Raw genomic sequence first — 21,202 nt, forward strand, 5'->3', positions numbered from 1 at the left:
AAGTTCGAGGGGGGAGGATCAATGTATAGGCCATTAGGATTTCATTTCGTAACTTATTTGTTTGCCCTTTCTATGAACCACATTGGTCTCAAATTATAAAAAGAGAGTGTAAGGTTTATAAATAATTAAGTTTTAGGTTATTTTTGAAGAAAATTGGAGCTAACAGGCAAAAAATTCTCAAAATTGGACATTTCACATATAACTCGAGAAAATTTGAGTAAAAATCTGAACACACAATATTTTGATAGCTGAATAGGTAGCTAGTAAGCCGATAAACTCAGTGTTAAAATTTCTGGAATGAGATTTTTTTCTGTAAATTTCTATGAACATTTCCATGAAAGTCACCATTTAAGGACTCAAGAATTTTCGCTGACGAAACCTGGGAAAAATTTAATATCTCAATAAATACTTACTCAATCCTTCCGAATTTTTCTAATAGTTATCAGTAATAATGTAGCTACAATTAAGCTGAATATAAAATATTTACCTCGAAGAGAAGTATGTGAGGCGCGCTATCTCCCGAACACCCTAATAATTATGATAATTTAACATTTTCTACATGTAGTTAATTAGTTACAATCAACAAATTGTTAGCAGTAGTTAAGATAATCAAAAGGCCTCTAGTGATTAACTGAACAACAAACTGGTTCTATTAATTGTTGTGAATTAATAAATTAAATCAACTTTCAATTGAGAATCTTTAAGTTAATTGTGAACAATGTTTCTATTAATTTTGATTAAACAATTAACTTTTTCTTAGATTGTATTGAAAAGTATAATCATCTTGATGATTAACTTTAATGAGATTACAATTAAATCAATGAAAGTTAATCATTTTCATTTTCAATAATTAAAAAACAGTTAATTGTAATCAACTTAAACTAAATTAAAGTTAATTGTGATGAGTAACATGTGTAAATTTGTATTCATTTTAAATGAGTTTATTTAATAGGAAACTTGATTAATCAACAAATGAGTTAATCAACCTTTCAGTTAATTGTTGCCCTTGAAAATTAAAGTTCACAATTAAATAATCATTATCACTATTATGTAGACAAGAAAATTAAAATAACCAATTAGCATAATGGCAACAATTAACTAACAAATGGTTAGTAATTAAAATGATAGAAAAAAGTTTTTTTTTCTGTTAATTGTTTAGTAATTAATTCATCTTGATCTAATATATAATATGATGAAATGATAACCTTGATTTGCGAAATTAAAATTAAACGTTAATCATTAGTAATTAAGAAATGAATGAAAATATGATTTAGTTAATCATCTTGGGGATTTTTGCTGATTACAATGATATCAAACAATTTAATCAACTTACTATTATGATTTACTAACCACGAGCTTTGTTTGTTATTGTTGTTGTTTGAACAATTAACTCGCTCGGTCAATCAAGCAATCAACTAATTGCTACTTGATTAAGAGCGGATATCCTGTTAACCACGAGAACCTCAGGTAAACAATTTACTTTAAATATCGACAATCAAATTGGTGACACCAACAATTAAAAACTTTGGAAAGAGAGAGAAAAAAAATCTTTATATTTAACTTAATCAACTATTGGAATTAAATTGTTGTGGCTGGTTAATAGTTGAATCAAATTCAATGACAATTAATTGTCTCAAATTAGTATTACAATTATTACCAATAAATATGATACAATTTACCGTTAATTGTAATAAATTAACTGGTTAATTATTATTACAATTAACTGATTGGCTTTTCCCAACCTCCAAACTAATCAATTCAAGATCAAAATCTTTTTAATCACAATTAAATTTAATTTTCTCAATACTTTCCGAGAGAATTGAATAAAAATCTTATTAATAATGATGCAACAATTAATCGTTAATTAATCAATTGTAAACTAATCAAGATGAGGAAATAACAACAATTTGATTTTTGGGTTAAAAACAAAATTGAAATAACAATTTTCTCACAATTAACTAAATCATTGTAATCGTAATAAATTAAAATGGAACCAAATTTAATAGTAAATCATAAAAACAGTAACTAGATTCAATTGTTAATCAAATTAACGCTATTTAGTAATTTTTTGAGTAAAGAATCAAAAAAAAAACATCAACCCTAATCATGGTCATTAATTAAATCAATGAAGCTTTCAAATGATCATTAAATGCTCAATGTAATCAAATTAATGGTCAATTGAGTTTGTTATTGAGATGACCAATGATTTAAATCACGAGTGGACCAATTAATTAGGTTCGGGTTACGATTCAATTGATTTTCCTGATCATCCCAAGCGTTTAATTTTTGATTGTCCACACGATTAAGAAAGAGAGAGTTGGATTAATTGTTGGAACAATTGATCAACTTCCTTAATTGTTGATTCTTCTTCTTGTATTCTCTTGATGAATTTTTTTTTTCTTCTAATATTTGATTCTAATTGTTGTCTATTTATTATTGTCTTTGAGCTTTTGTTAACCACTTTCAATTGCTCATGATTTGCTTGAGTAATTCATTCATTAGCTGAACAATTTATATATATAATTAGTTAACCTTCACTTTCGTAAGAAACTTTTTTTTTATTAATCAACTATCGTTTTCACTTTTACCTGTTGATTATATTTCACTCCCACTTTGTCACTCTCTCCCTGTCTCTCTCTCTCTCTCAAAGTGTCTCACATAATTTGTGAATATGATAGAGTAACAATTTATCTAATTGTTTGAAACTCTTAATGATTGTTGGTGTGAATATAAAACTTATTAGTTAAATTGTGTGACAGAATATTAGTTTTGACAAATAGATTGAAGAAATCACATCAATCGTTATTACCATTGGTCATCGAAAGTTTTGATTGTCCAGTTAAAGTTAATCATCAATCAATTGATTGATTGTGTAAATCCAATGGTCTTCCAGTGAGAAAAATTATTTGGATAATTGTTCGTCATCATCTTTGAGGTATCATCATGGATTACATGGTGTTCTTGTCGCTTTTATTTTCTATCATCATCTCATCTTCATCGTGCTATTCAACGGCAACAACTACAATTAAATCAATTCCATTGAAACCAGTGACAACTCCAGCGACCATAATGAAGACATTAACGACTACAGGTAAATCGGTGAAAGAGAAAACCTCGAAATCATCAAATATCTTTGATATTATATCGTCAACAACAACACCATTGCCAAGACAATCAGTTGATTCATTTAGAGATGGAAATTCATCGAAATCGATCAACAATCAATCGCGAAAATTTACCAAACAATCAAATGAAACAAAGGAAATTCTATCTGGTCAAGAACAAGCCCAAAGTCCATTCATCAGGGGAAGAGGTAAAACAATTAACTAATTAATCGAAATTCTAATAAAATCCTAATAGAAATTAGTAAAAGAACAATTTAAGAGATGATTTTTTCTCGATTTCGAACCAAACTAATCAATGTTCAAGTATCGATAGTCTCTTGTTCATTGATTGATGTTTTCTAATTGTTTTGACTTTTTTTTTCGTGATTTAATTGCCTTTTCTTACAATTAGGTCGACCCAACGGATTCCAACCGACACTTGGACCTAATGTGACACCAAATTACAATCCAAATTATGGTGTTCCATTCAATTCTTTTCTCCCTCAGGGAATACCCTTCGGTGGATCTCCTTCTGGTTCACCCAATGGATTGAATAATAATCTCAGGCCTGGAGGTGGTTACGGAATTGGTGGACCTCAAGGTCAACTTGGTAACAATCAACAAGGACAAGGACAATTGTCAAGTCCATTGGATTTACTGTCCGGTTTCATTCCTACCCCTGGACCTGGAGGTAATTAATTTCTCCTTACAAGTAATACAAATCAAATCAAATCCAATCAATTCTGATTCACATGAAGATTAACAATTATATGGATCATATGGAAAGTGATCTTTCCAGACAATTTAGCTAATTGTTCTCAATTGATTAACCTTGTTGACCCCCTACACAAGTTAAATCAAATTACTTTAATTAATTTGTTGACTCATATTCTAAAAGGTTAATTAAGATTTTAACTGTCTCAATGAAAGAAATTAATTTATTCCGTTTCTTACCAATTACATGTCACATCCAATTTTGGTAAACTTGATCTACAATTGATCAACATTCATTCAAATCAATTGAATTACAATCAATCTTTCAGGTATCCATTTATTACATCACATAAATTGGACTTTTAATTGTTAATTAGTCTCTTTTTTTTCAATTATCCTTCATTGGAAAGTCAATAGTTGACAATATTTAATAATTAGCAACTTCGTCCGATTGTGTTGAGTAAATTAGTAAACAAAGAGTAACAACTTTTTCCACTTATAATATAAGATTGTGAACCTTTTTTCTTGTTAATCATTTAACTTAATTGTAATTTAAGTTAACTAACTAACTAAAATTATCTTTTTTTTTCATTCATATAAATACAACGAACCTTGAAAAGCAAAGGTAAACTTTTTTTTTCTCCAACAATCAAGTTGAAGTTTTTTTTTTCTCTTCTACCATAATCAAAGTATATGTTCAGTAATAATTTGGTTTCTCATTTAGAAAACGGAAGTTACATATTATACAATTTTAATCTTTTGATTACTATAACAATTAATGGTTACAGTTGCTTCTTTAATGTCATGTTAATGTTTGTTAATTGCATATGAAGAAGAAGCAAAAAAAATAATATATATCATTTCATGTTTGTTGCACTTTTTGTTTTTATTTTCAGGGTCACCATACACAGGAACACCAACTCCATTCGGTCAACCGGTTACCGGTTATCCTGGTTATCCAAATTATCCTGGTGTTAACCCAAATTATGGACCAGTGAATACTCCTGGATTAGCAAATGGATTAAATAATCTTAATGGACAGAATATTGGATTTGGAGCGAGAAGAGGGGGTGGTAACAATGTTAATGGTTATAATCAATTGGGTGGTGGGATTGGATCACCGGATGTTGCAGGATTGGGTATAAATCCAGGGTATAATGATGGTCAAGGTGGTGGATTAGGTGGAGGTGGAGGAGGAGGAGAGGGTCCTGTTGGTGGTGAGAGTGGTGAAGATGAAGGTGTCAATGATAATGGTTCTAATGAGGAAACAAATGATGGTACTGGTGAGGGTGATGGCGAAGGGGCTTCTGGTAATAATGAGAATGGTCAAGATGAATCAGTTCAACCCGATTATGGTGGAACAGGTAATGAAGGTGGTGATACTGGCGCTGAAGATGGAACCGCTGATAATGGAGCTGGAAACGGAGGTGAGAGTGGTGGTGATCCTGCTAATGATCCCGATTTAGCTTCTTTTCAAAATTTTCAAAACTCTAATTTTCCCGGTGATTTATTTCCACCAGGTATTTTAAGTCAACAAGATTTGAATGATATTCAAAAGTCAATTGAAGAGCAGCAGAAAAAGGAAGCGGAAAAAAACAAGAAACAAGAAGAATCTTCAGCTCAACCTGATTACGATTATGATAACAATTCTGGTGGAAATGCTGATGAAGATCAACCATCAACTGAGACTCCGGTAAATAAGAATTTACAAAAGTACAACAACAATCAACCAGTGGTTCCAAACTATCAAAACAACCGTTACAATCAACAACAACAACAACCAGTAACAAGTAACGGTAATCGTGGTGCTTATGCTAATAATAATCGTCGATTACCTCAAGTTAACAAATATAACAACAACAACAATCAACGTAAACAAATTGATCAACAATATGTTAATAATAACCAACGTAAACCAAATCGTTACGATCAACCGACTAGAAATAATCAAGAAAATCAATTTGACGATAACATTGGTTACAATGCAAATAATAATGTCGGTGATACTGGTGGAAAAGATTACGATTATAATGATAATGGTTCGGGTGAAAGTGGCCTGAATCAGAATCAAGATTCTCGGCGTCTTCGTGGGGATTCACCACCATCGCCTACTCCTCGATATAATCGCTATCGAAATGGTGCATATTCATCTCCAGATGAATCAACTGATTATGATTCTAATGGTGAACAACCTTCTCGATATTCTAAAGGACAAACAACACCTTCGTATCCACGAGGTTCTAATTTAAATCGATTCAATGATCAGTCAGGTCGATATCGACCAGGATCATTTGGACGTTCAGGTTATCGAGGTGAAGATTTAAAAGATTTCGGTGGACATTCAGCTAATTCTGATCGTCAGAATGATGTTGAACCGGGTGTTGATTATACACCAGATCCAATTTATGACTCGAAGCAAAATACTAGAAAACAAGATAATCACCATCGATCTCATAACAATCATAATAATCGGCAAATTGCTGGACAAATGAACAATCTAAATAATAGGAATCGTTTCAATGGAGTGAAACCTTCCGTTGATTATGATGGAGAGACTCGTAATTATCAAGGTAATTTGCATGGTTAATAAACGAATACCTTGTTAATTGTTGAGATTCTAAAATCTATCTGATCCCTGAAGAAATTTGCTAATTGTTTGATTGTCAAACTCTCTCCAAACTATAAGGATTCTAATTCACCTTATCCCAATTTACTAATAACTGATTAACATTTAACTTGATCAATTTTCTTTTTCTCTTAAATTATCAATTGATAATCAAACTAATCAAATATTGTGCATATACTTGGACCAGGATCAACAAGGAGACCTAGATTAGTATCAAATCAATACGATTTACCATTACAATCAACAATTAATAACAATAATAATCATAGATCATCATCAACATTAGGATATATTGATAATCCATTGATTTCAAATCGTAAGAAAAAAGCAAATCAATTTAAAGGATATGATTCAAGTGAAGTTGATTATATCGGAGGAAAAGAGGATGACAACAATCAAGCAATTAAATCAATGGGTAACATGAGAAATCACAATCAAGGAAATTATGTCAATTTATCACAATCAGATTATAATCAAGATGGAAATGATTCTTCAAGTGATTCTAATGATTCTAATTATCATGAAACACCTCGATTCGTTGCTTCTGAGAAAAAGGAAGCCAAAAGTTCATCAACAATTAACAAGAAACAAAATGACCCCTTTTTGAGAGGATAATCTTAATTATCTTGTTAATCATATTGTAATTAGCATCATACTTTTAATATTTACCTTGTATCATCATTTAATATTTCATCATATTGTTCAGTGCACAAAATATAACAAAACCATAACATTAACTTAATTAATTTTTTCCAATCAAAACCAATTGAAATGATTTACTTATCAAATCAATTTCTCTTCTTAATTGTAACAATTTAATTGTTTCTCTCTCTCTCTCTATGTATGTTAATCTCTGTCTGAACTTGATCATAATCATTTGATTGATTTTGTTTTTCTGTATGAATGTAAACAATTAGAAGGCCAGACTAATTGTTAACCTCAATGGATTCACAATTAACTAACCAATTTATTCAAATTTCACCTTAAATCCACTGGTAACAAGTTCCAATCAAGCTGATTATCTTCTTGATAGAGATGATGATAAGGATGAAGATGAAGATGAAGATGAAGATGAAAACAAGGAAGTAGACATGAAAGTCTTTTCCTGTTTTCTAATAACAATCTTAGTCTTTTAATAGCATTTGTTTACTTTTTTTTTCGGAGGTGGAAAAAAAAGTTCTGAATGAGATTCAGTTCCTACCTGATGATTAGACCACGAGGATAATAATCAAAACCGTTCATTGTCCTAATCAATGATGATAATAAATTGATTGATGATAATAATCAGGTAACTTTATATATCCCAATTGAACTTAACCCTTGACAATCAATGAGGATTTTTTTTTCTTGATTCCAAATTTTCTGATTTCGATTCATGATTATAATTATCAGGAAAATTTCAAGACTGTCATCAGGAAGTTCATTTTTTAATCATCACCATGAATCTATTGATAAACTTACAATCAACTAATTGTTATCATCATTGGAATTCAGTGTTAAAGAAAAGTTAAAAAAGAGAGAGAGATAAATAAATAAAATGTTTATTTTTTTTCTTCTTCTTGATTTTCTTGAACATGATTCAAATTCTGGTGATGATTTCATGGTGATGATTGTTTTTATTTCTGATCAAATCATCCAAGGTTAATTGAGGCTAATCGTTAATTTTAAACTCACATTGATGGTCATTAATTTAATTTAATTGTAAACATTAAGAATTGTATTGTAAATAGAAAAGAGAGAAAATTTTCTCAAGGTAATGAAAAAATATCTTTTTATTTTCTCTTCTACCTGAATATTAATAATCCACCATGATGATGATGATGATGATAATTCTGTGTTAATAACTTGTTTATCTGATGTGTCATTGACTTTTGATTGATTCAAGAAAACAGGTTACCCGGTGGGGGAAGATGATAATCTCATCATGATCACTTAAATATGGATAATGAAAAAGTTAAAATTTCCAATAAAAATTGACGATGATGATTAAACTTCGTGATTGATGAAAAATTGAGAAGAAAAAGTTTTTCTACTTACTGGTCATCATTTCCGTTTCCGTTTCCTTTACAATATTAAGCTACATCATCAAACTTTTTGTAAACCTTTTCATTTTTCATACTTTATGGTCACTTACATGATTTGACCTCTAACCCCTTAGACGATAAATTTTCATTTCTTCCTTATCCTCATCATCTGCTCATCATCCTCATCAGTCCTCTCTCTCTCTCTCTCTCTCTCAGTTCACTTGCCCTTTTCTTCATGAATATGAAGGTGAAGAGGGATGAAAATGATGATGATGATGAGTAGGATGAAGATGAAGATGAAGATGAAGTTCACTTGAAAGAAACAAAAAGATTGTTTCAACTTTTCTTTCAATCGGAATTTTTTTCTTCCTGTTCTATGTTCAGTCTGAACATGAAGTAACCAAATCTCGTTACACCGGTCATCATCTCTTCCCTTTCATCTTCTTCTCTCTCTCTCTCTCACTAAATGATCATCATTATCATCCTTCCCATTTTCCGAACCTTCACATTTTCATCATGATCAATTCTCTCTCTTTATTTTTTTTCACCTTCAATTCTTTGTGACACTTTGATTAGAATCTGTTTTCACCGGTCAATCTCATCTTCCATTCATTTACTTCCGAATCCTGATTATCTTCATCATCTCTAAAATCATTTGACCTTTACAACTTTCAATTTTACTTTTCAATTCAATTCTCAAATTAACTTCATCATCGTTAATTGTTTAGTTAATTACTTAATTCTCAAGCGGAGGCTTTTAATTAAACGTAAAATAATGACCATTGTTATATTCAAATTGCTTGACCATTAAAACTCAAAACTAATTATTCATTTTCCCAATAATTTACCTTGACAATTAACTGATTCTCCTCAAAATCATATTGATCAATTATCTATAACCCTGATCACTATTAACTAATCACCATTACTAATGAACGGTAAACAAAATTGCAACAATTAATTGTTATTAACTGTAAACAAAAATGAAGAAACTTTTAAAAGATTAATTTAATTTTCACCAACCTTGAGAGTCTAATATCGGCCAACAATTAGTAACTAAATCAAGATTGATTAAGATTTTATTTTTTAGCCACTAATCATTTGGTAAACAATTTAACCTACAACCTTAACCCAACAATTAAAATTAACTAATAACACCACCAAACAATCAGAACTGATTGATTAATATGATTTTGATTGGGAGAAAATTTTTTACCAATCTACAATTAATATAATCGTTTAATCATAATCAACTCAATCACATTGATTAACTGATTTTTTTTGTTCATTTCTCAATCTCTTGATTATGATTATCATTTACTAAATCATTTCACTAATCGTGATTATTTCATTTATTAGGTCAATCAACAATCACAATCAATTGTAACCTTTAATCATCTCAATACCTTGTTGTAACAATCAAGAATATCAATGATTTTCATTATCATCAATTTAGTTGATTAAGTTAATTTAATAAAGATATAGTTTAAATTAGATTTGATTAAATTGTTATTAACCTTGAGCTTAATTGTTTCATCGAGTTGATAATAATAATATCATTATTATTACAAAGGAAAAAGTTAATTGTTTAACTTTGTTCCTGTGCCTCTAATGATCAAATTAAATTGGCAAGTTAATTGTTACTCTGCTAATTGTTCAAGTTAATTGTAATTCAACGGTGATAATAGGGTTAAGTTAATTTTAATCATAGGATTATTATTGTTACTCTAAGTAATCAAGTTTGTTACTTTAAATTGTTGATTAATTTAATGTGATGATGATCATTATTATGATTACCTTGATGATTGAGCTAATCTTCAAGGTTTAAATTGTCTGTAATCATAATTAACTGCAACAATTTAAGATCCCATAGATCATTTAACCTTCAATTTAGTTTTGTCGTATTAATTTAAAGATCAGATTTAATTTATTTTCCTTTATTTCATGAAAACAACACTCAAGTAAATGATGATGAATTAGTAATTAATGACAGACAATTTGTTGAAACAATTAACACAAATTCATTTCAATCAATTGAAACAACAATTAAGTTAACAACGATTTAAGATAAAACCTTTTCGTCAGGACGAAAACATAGAAAAACTTTCATCTCTCTCTCTCAATTTCTCTCTGAATGATTGATTGGAATCAACAACAATTCTGATTTTAAATTGTTCAGTAGAGATGAAGAAAAAAAGTTCAGGGAAATTCCCATAGGTTAACATGATGATAATTGAAGCATCGTGGGAGTTTAAATGACAATCAAACACTGAGATTAACAGGTAAAGTCTATGGACAGAAATGTTGATTCGTTGATCAATCAAAATGTTCAATTGAATGTTAAAAGAGGAGGTTGATGATTATGATGATGAAAATGAAGATAAAGGTAAATAAATTGATGAGAAGAACCAAATGAAGCTCAGAATTTTTTTTTCTTCTTCTTTATTACAAAGATGATGAAAAAAAATGATCTTCTATTTCAAGAATTACCTGTAAAAATGTTCACCATAGGTAAGAAAAGGTGAGTAAAAATAATGGAGAAAAATAATTTTTTTTTTCTTCAACAAAAAGTTTTTTCATCTTTCGTTTTCAATCAATGACAAAGATAAATCTCATTTGTGAAGGTCATCGTTTAAGATTAACTATTATTATCTTGACCACATAGATGATGATGTGATTTCCCATCATCATCATCATCATCATCTCCATGATTAACTTGGAAAACAGCCTTAAGGTAAATATCTAATTTCAATCTTTTCTTTAATCTCAACAGATTAAAGTTTTTGATTTTTCTCCATGTTAATCCATTCATGTAATGAACATTTCGTTACTTTTTTTCAGACTCGAAATCTCTGATTACGCTACGATATCGAAATTGGTTCGAAACAAGTTCGAGGACAGAAATGTTCTAAAAAGTTCTGTCAATCGGTAAGAGTTAATTGTTCGAAACAATTAAACTTTTAATTGTTCGGGTACAATTAACTTTGGATTAGAAAATTTTCCTCTCTAAGATTAACATTGGTTCTCATCACTTAATCCAGATAAGGCTAATCGTTACATTGATAATCTTAATTGCTCATTGATCAAAGACTTAAGTAAAAACAGCAATTTAATCATCGTGGTTAATCATCATTAATTGTAGTTAATTATACCTGTATAGTTAAAAATTGAAAGTGAATTTAGTTTATAATCTAAAGCATCAATTTGATTAATGGTAAATTGTTCAAATTTACTGGAAATTTCAATAACAAAATTAAATATGATCAGTGTTTAAACAATTGAATGAGTTAATTCAGTTGAATCAAATTGATTTAACCAGTAAACAATTTAAATAAATGATTAATATTCATATAAACGTACACACACAATTATTAAATTGTTGGTTAATATCAGTTCCTATTAATCAATCCAAGTGTACAAATCAATTATATAAAATTTAACCACATAAATAAAGGATTAAAATTGGACAATTAATTAATTGTTGAGAAAATGAGAAGAAAAAAAATAAAAGTAATCAAGCTTAATGATTATCGGTACCGGTCAATTAATCACTTGAAAGTTAATTGTTGTCCATATCAATCAAAACATTTCATGATTGTGATGGGTTTTCAGTTTCATTACACTTTCCCTTAACGAATGAGTGATTAGTTAATTGTTGTCACAATTAAAACAGAAAAGGTAAGAAATGTAATAGAAAGAGAGAGAAATTTTTTCCTAATCATTTTGATTTCCAAGTTTATTGGCCTTTTCATGATAACTAATCATTTCCATGATAAGGTTACTGTGTAACTAATATTCACATTGTAATATCATGATGATAATAACCATCATCATCATTATCATCATTAGTGAAGCAATTGGTAGCAATTTAATGAAAGGTCAACAACTGATGACCATTTAATCAGCTACTAAATGATGAGAACATGAAATTACCATTGGAAACACTGATTACCATGTAATATGTTTCAGGGAACGAGAAAAAAAAATCTGAACTCAATCAACAAATAAGAATCACAATCAGCAATATGAATCTATTGTTATCAATGAATTCATAGGTAATATCAATGTCTCCTTATCTCCCTCTCTCTCTCCCTGGACAATAGATGAAGAAACTTGAAATTTAACTTTGAAATTGTATCATGATGATGATAAGATGATGAGATTATCTTTTCAAAGACATGATATCAAGTGCAGAACTTGTTGTTGGTGAAAAAGAAGAAGGAGAAAAAAAAATTCTTTGGACAAGTGAAAGGACTCAAAGTGTATACGTAAAAAAATGAATTGAAATGATGATGAACTGGTTTTCTCTTCTCAGTTTAATGATGATAATGTTGCTCCTTCTTTTTTTTGTGAAAGAAAGAGAAAGATGAAGGATGAAGATGAAGATAAAGATGAGAGAGTGTAAATGTTACTCAGTTGAAGATGATTACAATTACGATTACATTGAAATGGTCATACTATTAAAACTCACCTCAATCTCCTTTGTTAATTTCATCCTGAAACTGGTTCAACTTCACTGGTTTCATAAACTTTTATCAGATGATTAACTTGATCAGGTTAATCATCATCATTATGTTATCATCATCAACAATTTGATCCCATGTTATCTCTTGAATATCATGAGCATATAAATGAAAATCTCCCAGAAGGAGATCATTTTTTTCCACTACTAATCTTAAACATTTGGAAACTTTCATTTTCTATCATCATGTAATCAGATTGATTCATTATCGTGACTAATTTAAACTCTCACATTTAAACAATCAAATTTATCAATTTAGATAAACTTTTCTCTCTCTCTCTCTCTCTCTCTCTTCATTCAATGAATTCCAATTTTAATGATATGCTAATTCATCATCATGATGACCAATGGTGGACCATGTAAATGTATGTTTGTTACTCAATTTTATCACATCAACTTCATATACGGGTTAGTGAATTAAATTTAATGGAGTCAAGATAATGAAGATAATGATGATGAGGTATATCATTTTACCTGTGATAATCATCATCATCATTATCATCATGTTTGTAACAATACAATGACCTAGGAGGTTGTAGCTTTGTCTTTGTTTTGTTTTCTCATCATCATGAGTTTTTTTTTCATTAGCATCCTCATCATCAGAATTGAATAAAAGAATAAAAAAAATTCATCTCTCTCTCTCTCATTAAGATGCCAAAGTTTTTAATTGTCATCATTTTTTTATTATTATTCTCTATTCATTAACAATATAATAAGATGATGATAATTATCTTCCGCATCTTCATTTATATATTTTTTTCCACCTTCACCTCATCATCTTTTCCCTTTACTGTCAATCAAATGATTTCTCTTTTTATAATTTTTTCTCTTTCACTTTTTTCTCATTTTCTTCTTAATTTCTTAAAATTCTCTCTCTCTCTCTCTCTCTCTCTCTCTCTCTCTCTCTCTCTCTCTCTAGAGACCTTCCCAAAAGTGTCCACCCTTTTCCTGGATATATAATATAGTGTGATCACTTATATATACTAGTGATTATCTTAAATCTTAATGATAGCGGATTGAAAATTAAGAAACAAAAACAAGTTTATCATGAAAAAAGGTAAAATAAAACTGACATACTGTTATTTACCTGTTAACCCAACACATACACATGCACACAGGTAGATGACTGAGAGACTGGTTAACTTACTCATTATTAACCTAACAAGAGCTTGGACTCTGCATGGAAGTACAACAATAACAGAGGATAAAGTAACCATCACATTAGCTACAGGTAACACACCTTTAGTAAAGAAAGAAAAAGAGAAAGAGAGAAAGATTAAAACTAACAACAACACTCTCCTCATCATCAACAACAAACCAGAAATGACCTGTAATGAACTTACCTGAGCACTTACAGGGTAGATGATAACAAGATGATGATGATGATGAGCCCATAACATTGAATGGCAATGATGCTTTGGTTACTTGAAATGGTTGATGGTTTTTCCAGTTAACTTTGATTGTTAACAATTTTCAATTGTTGTTTAATGATTAAAATCAGACAAATTATTGTTAATCCAATAGGTAAAGGAAGAGAAAACAATATCATCATCATCACGAGGGATAAAGATTAAAGGTGATTATATAATATTAATAATTTGTTTATCTCTTTGAAGAAAAATATAAAAATTTTCTCTTCTATTAAATTTAATTGTTCACCTTTTTAATTTACTTTGTTTTACTTTAATTTGATTCATTTCTTTTCCATAATCCGTTAAATCATTTTGATAATTTCTCATTTTCGCCTTCAGAAATAATCAACCAAATTAATCAACTCTAACTGTTGGAGGTCTATGTTAATCTTAATCTTAATCATCTCTTTCCCATTTAAATCTTATCATCATTTTCATCATCATCATCTCTTAGCCTCACCTTACTTTCAATGATGATGATGATGATGATCAAGTCTCTCTCACTATCTACCCTTAATCCCAATCAATTTCACTTTATTTATCAAACTGAATCAACTGATTAACAATCATTTAAATTATTATGAAAAAAAATGTTGATTCCAATTCACTTTTAATTCATTTAATTGCTACAAAAGTCCAGGAAGTGGTCACCATATTAATCAACCAATTTGAAGGCCATTTTTAGGTCACTTTTAGTTTTTTTTGTTTCATCTTAATACTAAAAATCAACACCAACACAATCAACTAATTATATATATATATATGTTATAGTTAATTGTTGTTGTTGAATTAATCACAACAGTTAACAAGGTTGGGTCAACAATTATCATCAACAACTTAATCACAATCAGTTATGATCAATTGTTGATTAGTTGAATGAACAAAAAATTAAAGAGACACAATTTTAATTTAAACTAATCATTTCCTGATTATCATTTGAAAATCATATTATATCAATAATATTTGAAACAATTAACCAATCAGTTTAGTTAGTCAAGTTAATTACAATTATTGATCAACAATTTAAAAATTTGTATCAATGTTTTTGTTTTTGTTTTTGTTGATCAATATTTAATTGTGATTAATTAACTATTAGCAACAAATCAACACACACACACATTACCATTGGCCTGGTTAATTGCCATTAGGTAAAAGTTAATTGAAGGATAAAAGTTAATTGTTGATTATAATAATCAACATCCTTCATGATTAAATAAACTTCATTGGCACATTAACACTTTAAAGATGATTTAATAATCAATGTAAATCAATGTCAACCATTAACTAATCATAAACATCATCATTATGATTTAATTGTGTTTGGTGTTAATTGTCCTTCACAATGAAATTAACATTTTTTTTCTGTTAGTTTTCAAACAATTTAAACTAAATTAACTTTTCAATGGAAAGAAAAAACTTTTTTCCAATCAAATTGAAGGTAAACAAATGAACAATTTGTTTATTTGAGTTTTCAATTAAGTTAATTCAGTTATATATTATTATGAATACATCTATGTACGTGCAGGCGTGCTGATGATTATGATGATGATTTGAATAAATCATCACGAGTCCCAATGATAACCATGAAACTAACACCTAATGATTTTTAATCAAATCGTTAGAAACATCCACTCACTCTAACAATTAATAAATTATTGTTTCCCTTAACAATTAACCTTCAATAGAAAATTTTTCTTCGCCAACAAACAATCAGTTAATTGTTTGTTAATTAATATCAGAACGAGAAGACAATCAATTTGAACAATTATCATGGAAGAGAAACTTTTTTCTTAAGGAAAACTTTTCGTTCTCTTTAATGAATTTAAATCGATTGACAAACTGTTATCATTAAGCCTAACGATGGATTATCATGAAGATAATAATAATTGTCAATTCGAAAGCAAATAATGATGATTATCTTCAAGTGAGACAAATAAATTCTCCCTCTTTATTTATCTTATTTCGTTCTGATCGTTGGCTTGAAACTTTTTTTTTTCGTTCCAACGAAATGATTAGATAAACGATTCTTGATGTGAAACAATTTCACGGTCAAAGTGAAGGAGAAAACTGTTATCTAGGTAATAGATTTCAAATCTCCCCTGAATTCATGATGATGAATTCTTATCACCTCAATTTTCAGGTGAAATTAGGGATTAATTGTTGAGTGAAAAAAAAACTCTCGAAAGCTAATCAACTAATTTAATCGATAGAGTTTTTTTTATATCTATTTTTTATTCTTATCCTATCGTTTATCAAACAATCAACAGTTATTTGTACAAATCAATAATAATAAACTTGACCTAATGGTGTGAAATTAAATTGTATAATCAAAATTCAAGGACAATGAAACACTCAACTTGATGATTAAATCAAATCGATAACAATTATCAACAACAAAAATTAACTAAGTGTTGAAAGTTTACAATTGTTGAAACTTTCTGATTATTATTATAATGATTAAATCACTGAGGAAATAAATTTACAGTTATTTATCATGATAAGGTTTGTTAATTAACATCATCACCAATGACAGTTAATTGTTGGGATGACAATTAACAACAACAAAAAAAATGTTTCCATCAAAAATTTTAACAATCAAAATGAACAATTATTTTGAAATATCAATAAGATGATGAACCAAGCCCATCATCATCATGACATTTCATCATGTTGGGCTTGGTCATCACCTTTATTGTCGTCATCATCTTCATCTCTCTCTCTCTCTCTCTCTCTTGATAAAAAGACAATGTTAATAATAATATTGTGATCATTTTGATTATAACATTGGTGACAGGTAACTTCCTGAAATGTCAGATAAAAGTTCAGTTATTGTCATGATGATAACTGAACTTATTTCAGGGAGTTGACTCCTTGTTAATCAAGTCTTGTTGTAATTTTAATCATTAGATTTTTAAATTAATCATAAAAAAAACAATTTGAATAATATTATTTTTCAAAATCATTTCCTTATCAATTACACCTTCAATATTGTTACATGTTAATCTTAATCCATTTCAGATAAATGATGATCCAGGATATGTTATGATTATAAAGATTTACTTTTTTTTCTGTATTCACAATTACCAATATCAAGGTTATCATCATGTTCATCATGATGATAATATATAAAAAGGGATGAGAACTGATAATCGATGATGAAATTTTTTTCTTCAATTCTCTCTCTCTCTCTCTCTCTCGATCAACGATTACCTTTTATGAGTTTAGACTCTAATATTATACCGATGTTGATGATCATCATGAAAGGTGAGATGATGTGAATATAATGAGAGAGAAAGAGAGAGATATCACTTGGTTATCATCTTCCTCATCTTTTCCATTCGATAGAATGACAATGATATCATGTCTCTCTAATTTTCTTGCATCATTAGCTTTCTATTTATCATCTTACCTGGATAGAGATGATGATGATGATGGTGATGTCTTTTATTCATAATTGAAAGGTATACCCTTTTTTTTCATCTTCATCATCTTCATCATCACCTCATTATATTCCAGGTTAAATTAGGAATTGATGAAAACCCTTTTAACCGTTAATTCTGGTTCATGATAACGTGAATGACAAACACCTCATCTAATGATACTAATAATGAATTCTGACAATACTTCCTGTTGATTATCACTATTATCATCATCATCTTCAAAGTATCATCTTGTATCATCTTGTATTTATCATTAACATGATATGATGACGATTAACAATCTTCCAGATTAAATTGATTAAAACTTTTTCTCGCACATTATTGATTGAATGGTGACTTTTCTTAGCAATTTAGATCTAAATTAAAAGACAATTAACCAAATATTGGAGTGAGAGAATCATGAAAATTGATTAGTTTAAAATTAACTTTGTTGAATATTATTCACTTGGCAATTAAGTTAATTGTTCAAGAGATGCGGAGGATTAGTTACTGAGGAAATTTAAACGCAATTAAATTATCGTCCCAACGAAATCAAGGTTAATGTATAAGAGATTTTTTTTGTTCTTCTTAAATTGATTAATCAATGAGATTAATTGTGATTTAATAAGCACCTCTAATTAACACGATTACGAAAATTTACCAATCAAGTTAATTAATTACAATTAATTATCGTGAATCGTTGTGACATTGAAAGTAAACAAAATTTGATATAAAAAACAAACTTTGCCAAAGGAAAATCAAGTTAATCAAGGTTAATCAATGATTAAAAAGTTTCTAATCAAATTAACGTTGATTACAAAGCAATTAATAGTTGATCATGTTTGTAAGAATCAAAGTTTCTTAATCCAATTGGTCAAATAATTAAGTTAATTGTTATGATATTACATAAGAAAAAGAGGAAATAAAAATTGTTTCATTTTCCTGTTGATCTGTTTTTTTTGTTATAATAATAATTATGTAACCGATAATGATTAACAATCAATACTAATCAGTACAATTAAAAGGGAGTTGATTATATTGAATGGTTGAGAGTTAAATTATTGATAATCAATGAAATTAAACAACTAATCAAATTACCCTGACATAATGAAGGCTTAACCGATAATCAAGGTTATCATCCGTTAATTTGATTTCTCTTTTCATCTTTGATAACAATTTAATCACAATTACGGTTAACTGATTATTATTCATTTATCCTTCCTCATCTTCCTGGCATTTGAATTCATCACCATTAACTATCATCATCATCATCATCATCATCTTCATCATCATCACCAACATCATGTAAGGAAAGAAAAACTTATAACAACAATTACGAACTTAAAATTAATGATTAATACAAGATTGAAGGTAAAATACAATCGCAATTAACGATAATCCTTTCAAGATCAACGTTGAACATTGGGTTGAATTTACAATTGAACATTTAATTGTTGTTGTTTTTTTCGTTGTTCGATTCTCAAAGGACAGCGAACGGCGAAAAGAAACTTTCCTTCACGAAAAAAGTTTCGAAAACTTTTATATTGGTTAATATTAATTTCGAATTTTTTTTCTCTATTGATCTGCTTTTCTTTTCTCTCTCTCTCTCTTTAATGATTGACATTTAATTTGTTTCACTGTTCAACAACAATTAACTTTCCATCAGCTTCTGATTTGTTTGGAAAGATCAAAAAATGGTTAATTGTTGTTAATCGTGCTTTTCATCGTAATCACAATTAAAATCGATGAAAAAAAAACAAGAAGATAATCAATTGGAAGAAAATTTAATTGTGAATAAATCACTTGCCTTTAATTTGTAATGTTCAACCAAACTTTTTGTTCATCTCTCAATGTTATTAGCAATTAACTTGTTAACAATTAAAATGATTAGTGTATTTATGATTAAGTTTAATCATCATCATCAAGCAGCACCAAAGAAAAAGTAAAAAAGTTTCCTGATTTTTTGTTTTCCTTTCAATGGAAACAATTAACAATACTAACAACAATTAAAATCTAAAATATATTAACTTCCTGATGATTTATCCTCTTCCTATGTTAATCACAATTAACCTTTCACAATAACAACAACAATTAAACCATAAACAATCAAGCTCATCATAAATTGTTTTTCTACCCAAAATTATTAATACAATTTAAAGTTTGATGATCATCATCATTAAATCAACCAACTCAATAATTTGAGGACATTTACTAATTAGATAATTTAATTGAAAGAGAGAAACTTTTTTTTTAAAACAATTAACTTAAATTGTTATCATTGAGAGATGAAAATTTTGTAATATTATCATCATTAAGATGATGATGGTTAATCATTTGATCATCACACTGAAGTTACCAAATTGTAATTCAATGTCATGATAAAACAACAATAATAAAACACACACAATTGTAATCAACAATTCCTAATTTAGTTAACTAAATTGTTTGCTGTTAAATCCCACACATTACACTTGATAATAATCAAAGTAATCATAGTGATAATAATAATAATAATAATAACTTTGAACTGACCTTGGTGTGGATTAGATTATTGAGAATCAAGAAAATGATCAAGAATCAGAAATTCAGATGAAATTTCACCAAAAACACACACACACTCACAGAATCAACCACACATCAACCTTGGGGTGTCTTCTTCATGTTGATTAAAGTTAATCATCAACAATCAAACAATTTAAGTCCATTTCAACAATTGACCAATATGAGAAATGTAATCAACAACAATAAAGCTTTTTTCTTGTGGTTAATTGTTACAAAGCAATTAGATAAACTCATACATTGAAAGTAATCAAATCAATTTTCAGTTGATTGTTATAATTAGTTAATTATGTGTATGAATGAGATGAAAAAACTTTGTGTCGTAAGTAATTATCACTCGATGATCAATTTGTTTGCTACAATTATGATTGAAAAATTTTCTCAACCTTTATCAATGATATTTGATTGTCAACAATTAAGTTATGTGAGAGAGAGAGAGGGAAAAAAGTTCAGTACAATGTCAATGATTGGTGATAATGACACTCACCATGAATTTCAGGAAAAAATAAAGTTCATGATAATTTGAAATCTCTCATCATCTGAATCATAATTGTTGGTAAATGTAAATGATAAATCCAATCATCATCATCATCATCATGGTTGAGGTGATGAGGGGGAGGACAGGAAATAATGATGATCACCAATGAATCCCTCAGATTATCATGTTGGGTGGAGTTGATTCAGTGAAACAAGGAAACCAGATCAGGAAGGGAAATAGAAAAGTTCATCGAGTTGTTTACATGATAAAAGGTTCAGAGGTGATGAGGATGAGAGAGAGAGAGAGAGACTATTAATCAAGAGAGATTATTATTATAACTTGTT

The 21,202-nt window shown here is 28.8% G+C and overlaps 1 protein-coding gene across 2 annotated transcripts; it reads left to right on the forward strand.

Annotated features, from left to right (window-relative positions):
- Positions 1-2,588: 2,588 nt before the first annotated feature.
- On the forward strand, positions 2,589-7,186 carry LOC128395746 (putative uncharacterized protein DDB_G0282133). Of its 2 annotated transcripts, XM_053356233.1 has the most exons (5): positions 2,590-3,313; positions 3,517-3,795; positions 4,715-5,245; positions 5,339-6,388; positions 6,632-7,186. In XM_053356233.1, the coding sequence occupies exons 1-5, from the start codon at positions 2,944-2,946 to the stop codon at positions 7,057-7,059; spliced, it is 2,658 nt and encodes an 885-aa protein (XP_053212208.1). In that variant the 5' UTR covers positions 2,590-2,943; the 3' UTR covers positions 7,060-7,186. The 2 variants fall into 2 exon arrangements, with proteins under 2 accessions (XP_053212200.1, XP_053212208.1); XM_053356225.1 differs by having other exon boundaries at positions 2,589-3,313; positions 4,715-6,388.
- The last annotated feature ends 14,016 nt before the right edge of the window (positions 7,187-21,202 follow it).

This window comes from Panonychus citri, unplaced genomic scaffold (genome assembly GCF_014898815.1).
Source record: "Panonychus citri isolate SS breed McGregor unplaced genomic scaffold, ASM1489881v1 Contig00023, whole genome shotgun sequence".
Lineage (NCBI taxonomy): Eukaryota > Metazoa > Arthropoda > Arachnida > Trombidiformes > Tetranychidae > Panonychus > Panonychus citri.

Bases quoted from the DNA above. Each gene is read 5' to 3' on its own strand.
- LOC128395746 (XM_053356225.1), top strand. From the start codon at position 2,944: ATGGATTACATGGTGTTCTTGTCGCTTTTATTTTCTATCATCATCTCA. The intron at 3,314-3,516 runs GTAAAACAATTA...TCTTACAATTAG, and splicing joins TCCATTCATCAGGGGAAGAG to GTCGACCCAACGGATTCCAA. The intron at 6,389-6,631 runs GTAATTTGCATG...TACTTGGACCAG, and splicing joins AGAGACTCGTAATTATCAAG to GATCAACAAGGAGACCTAGA.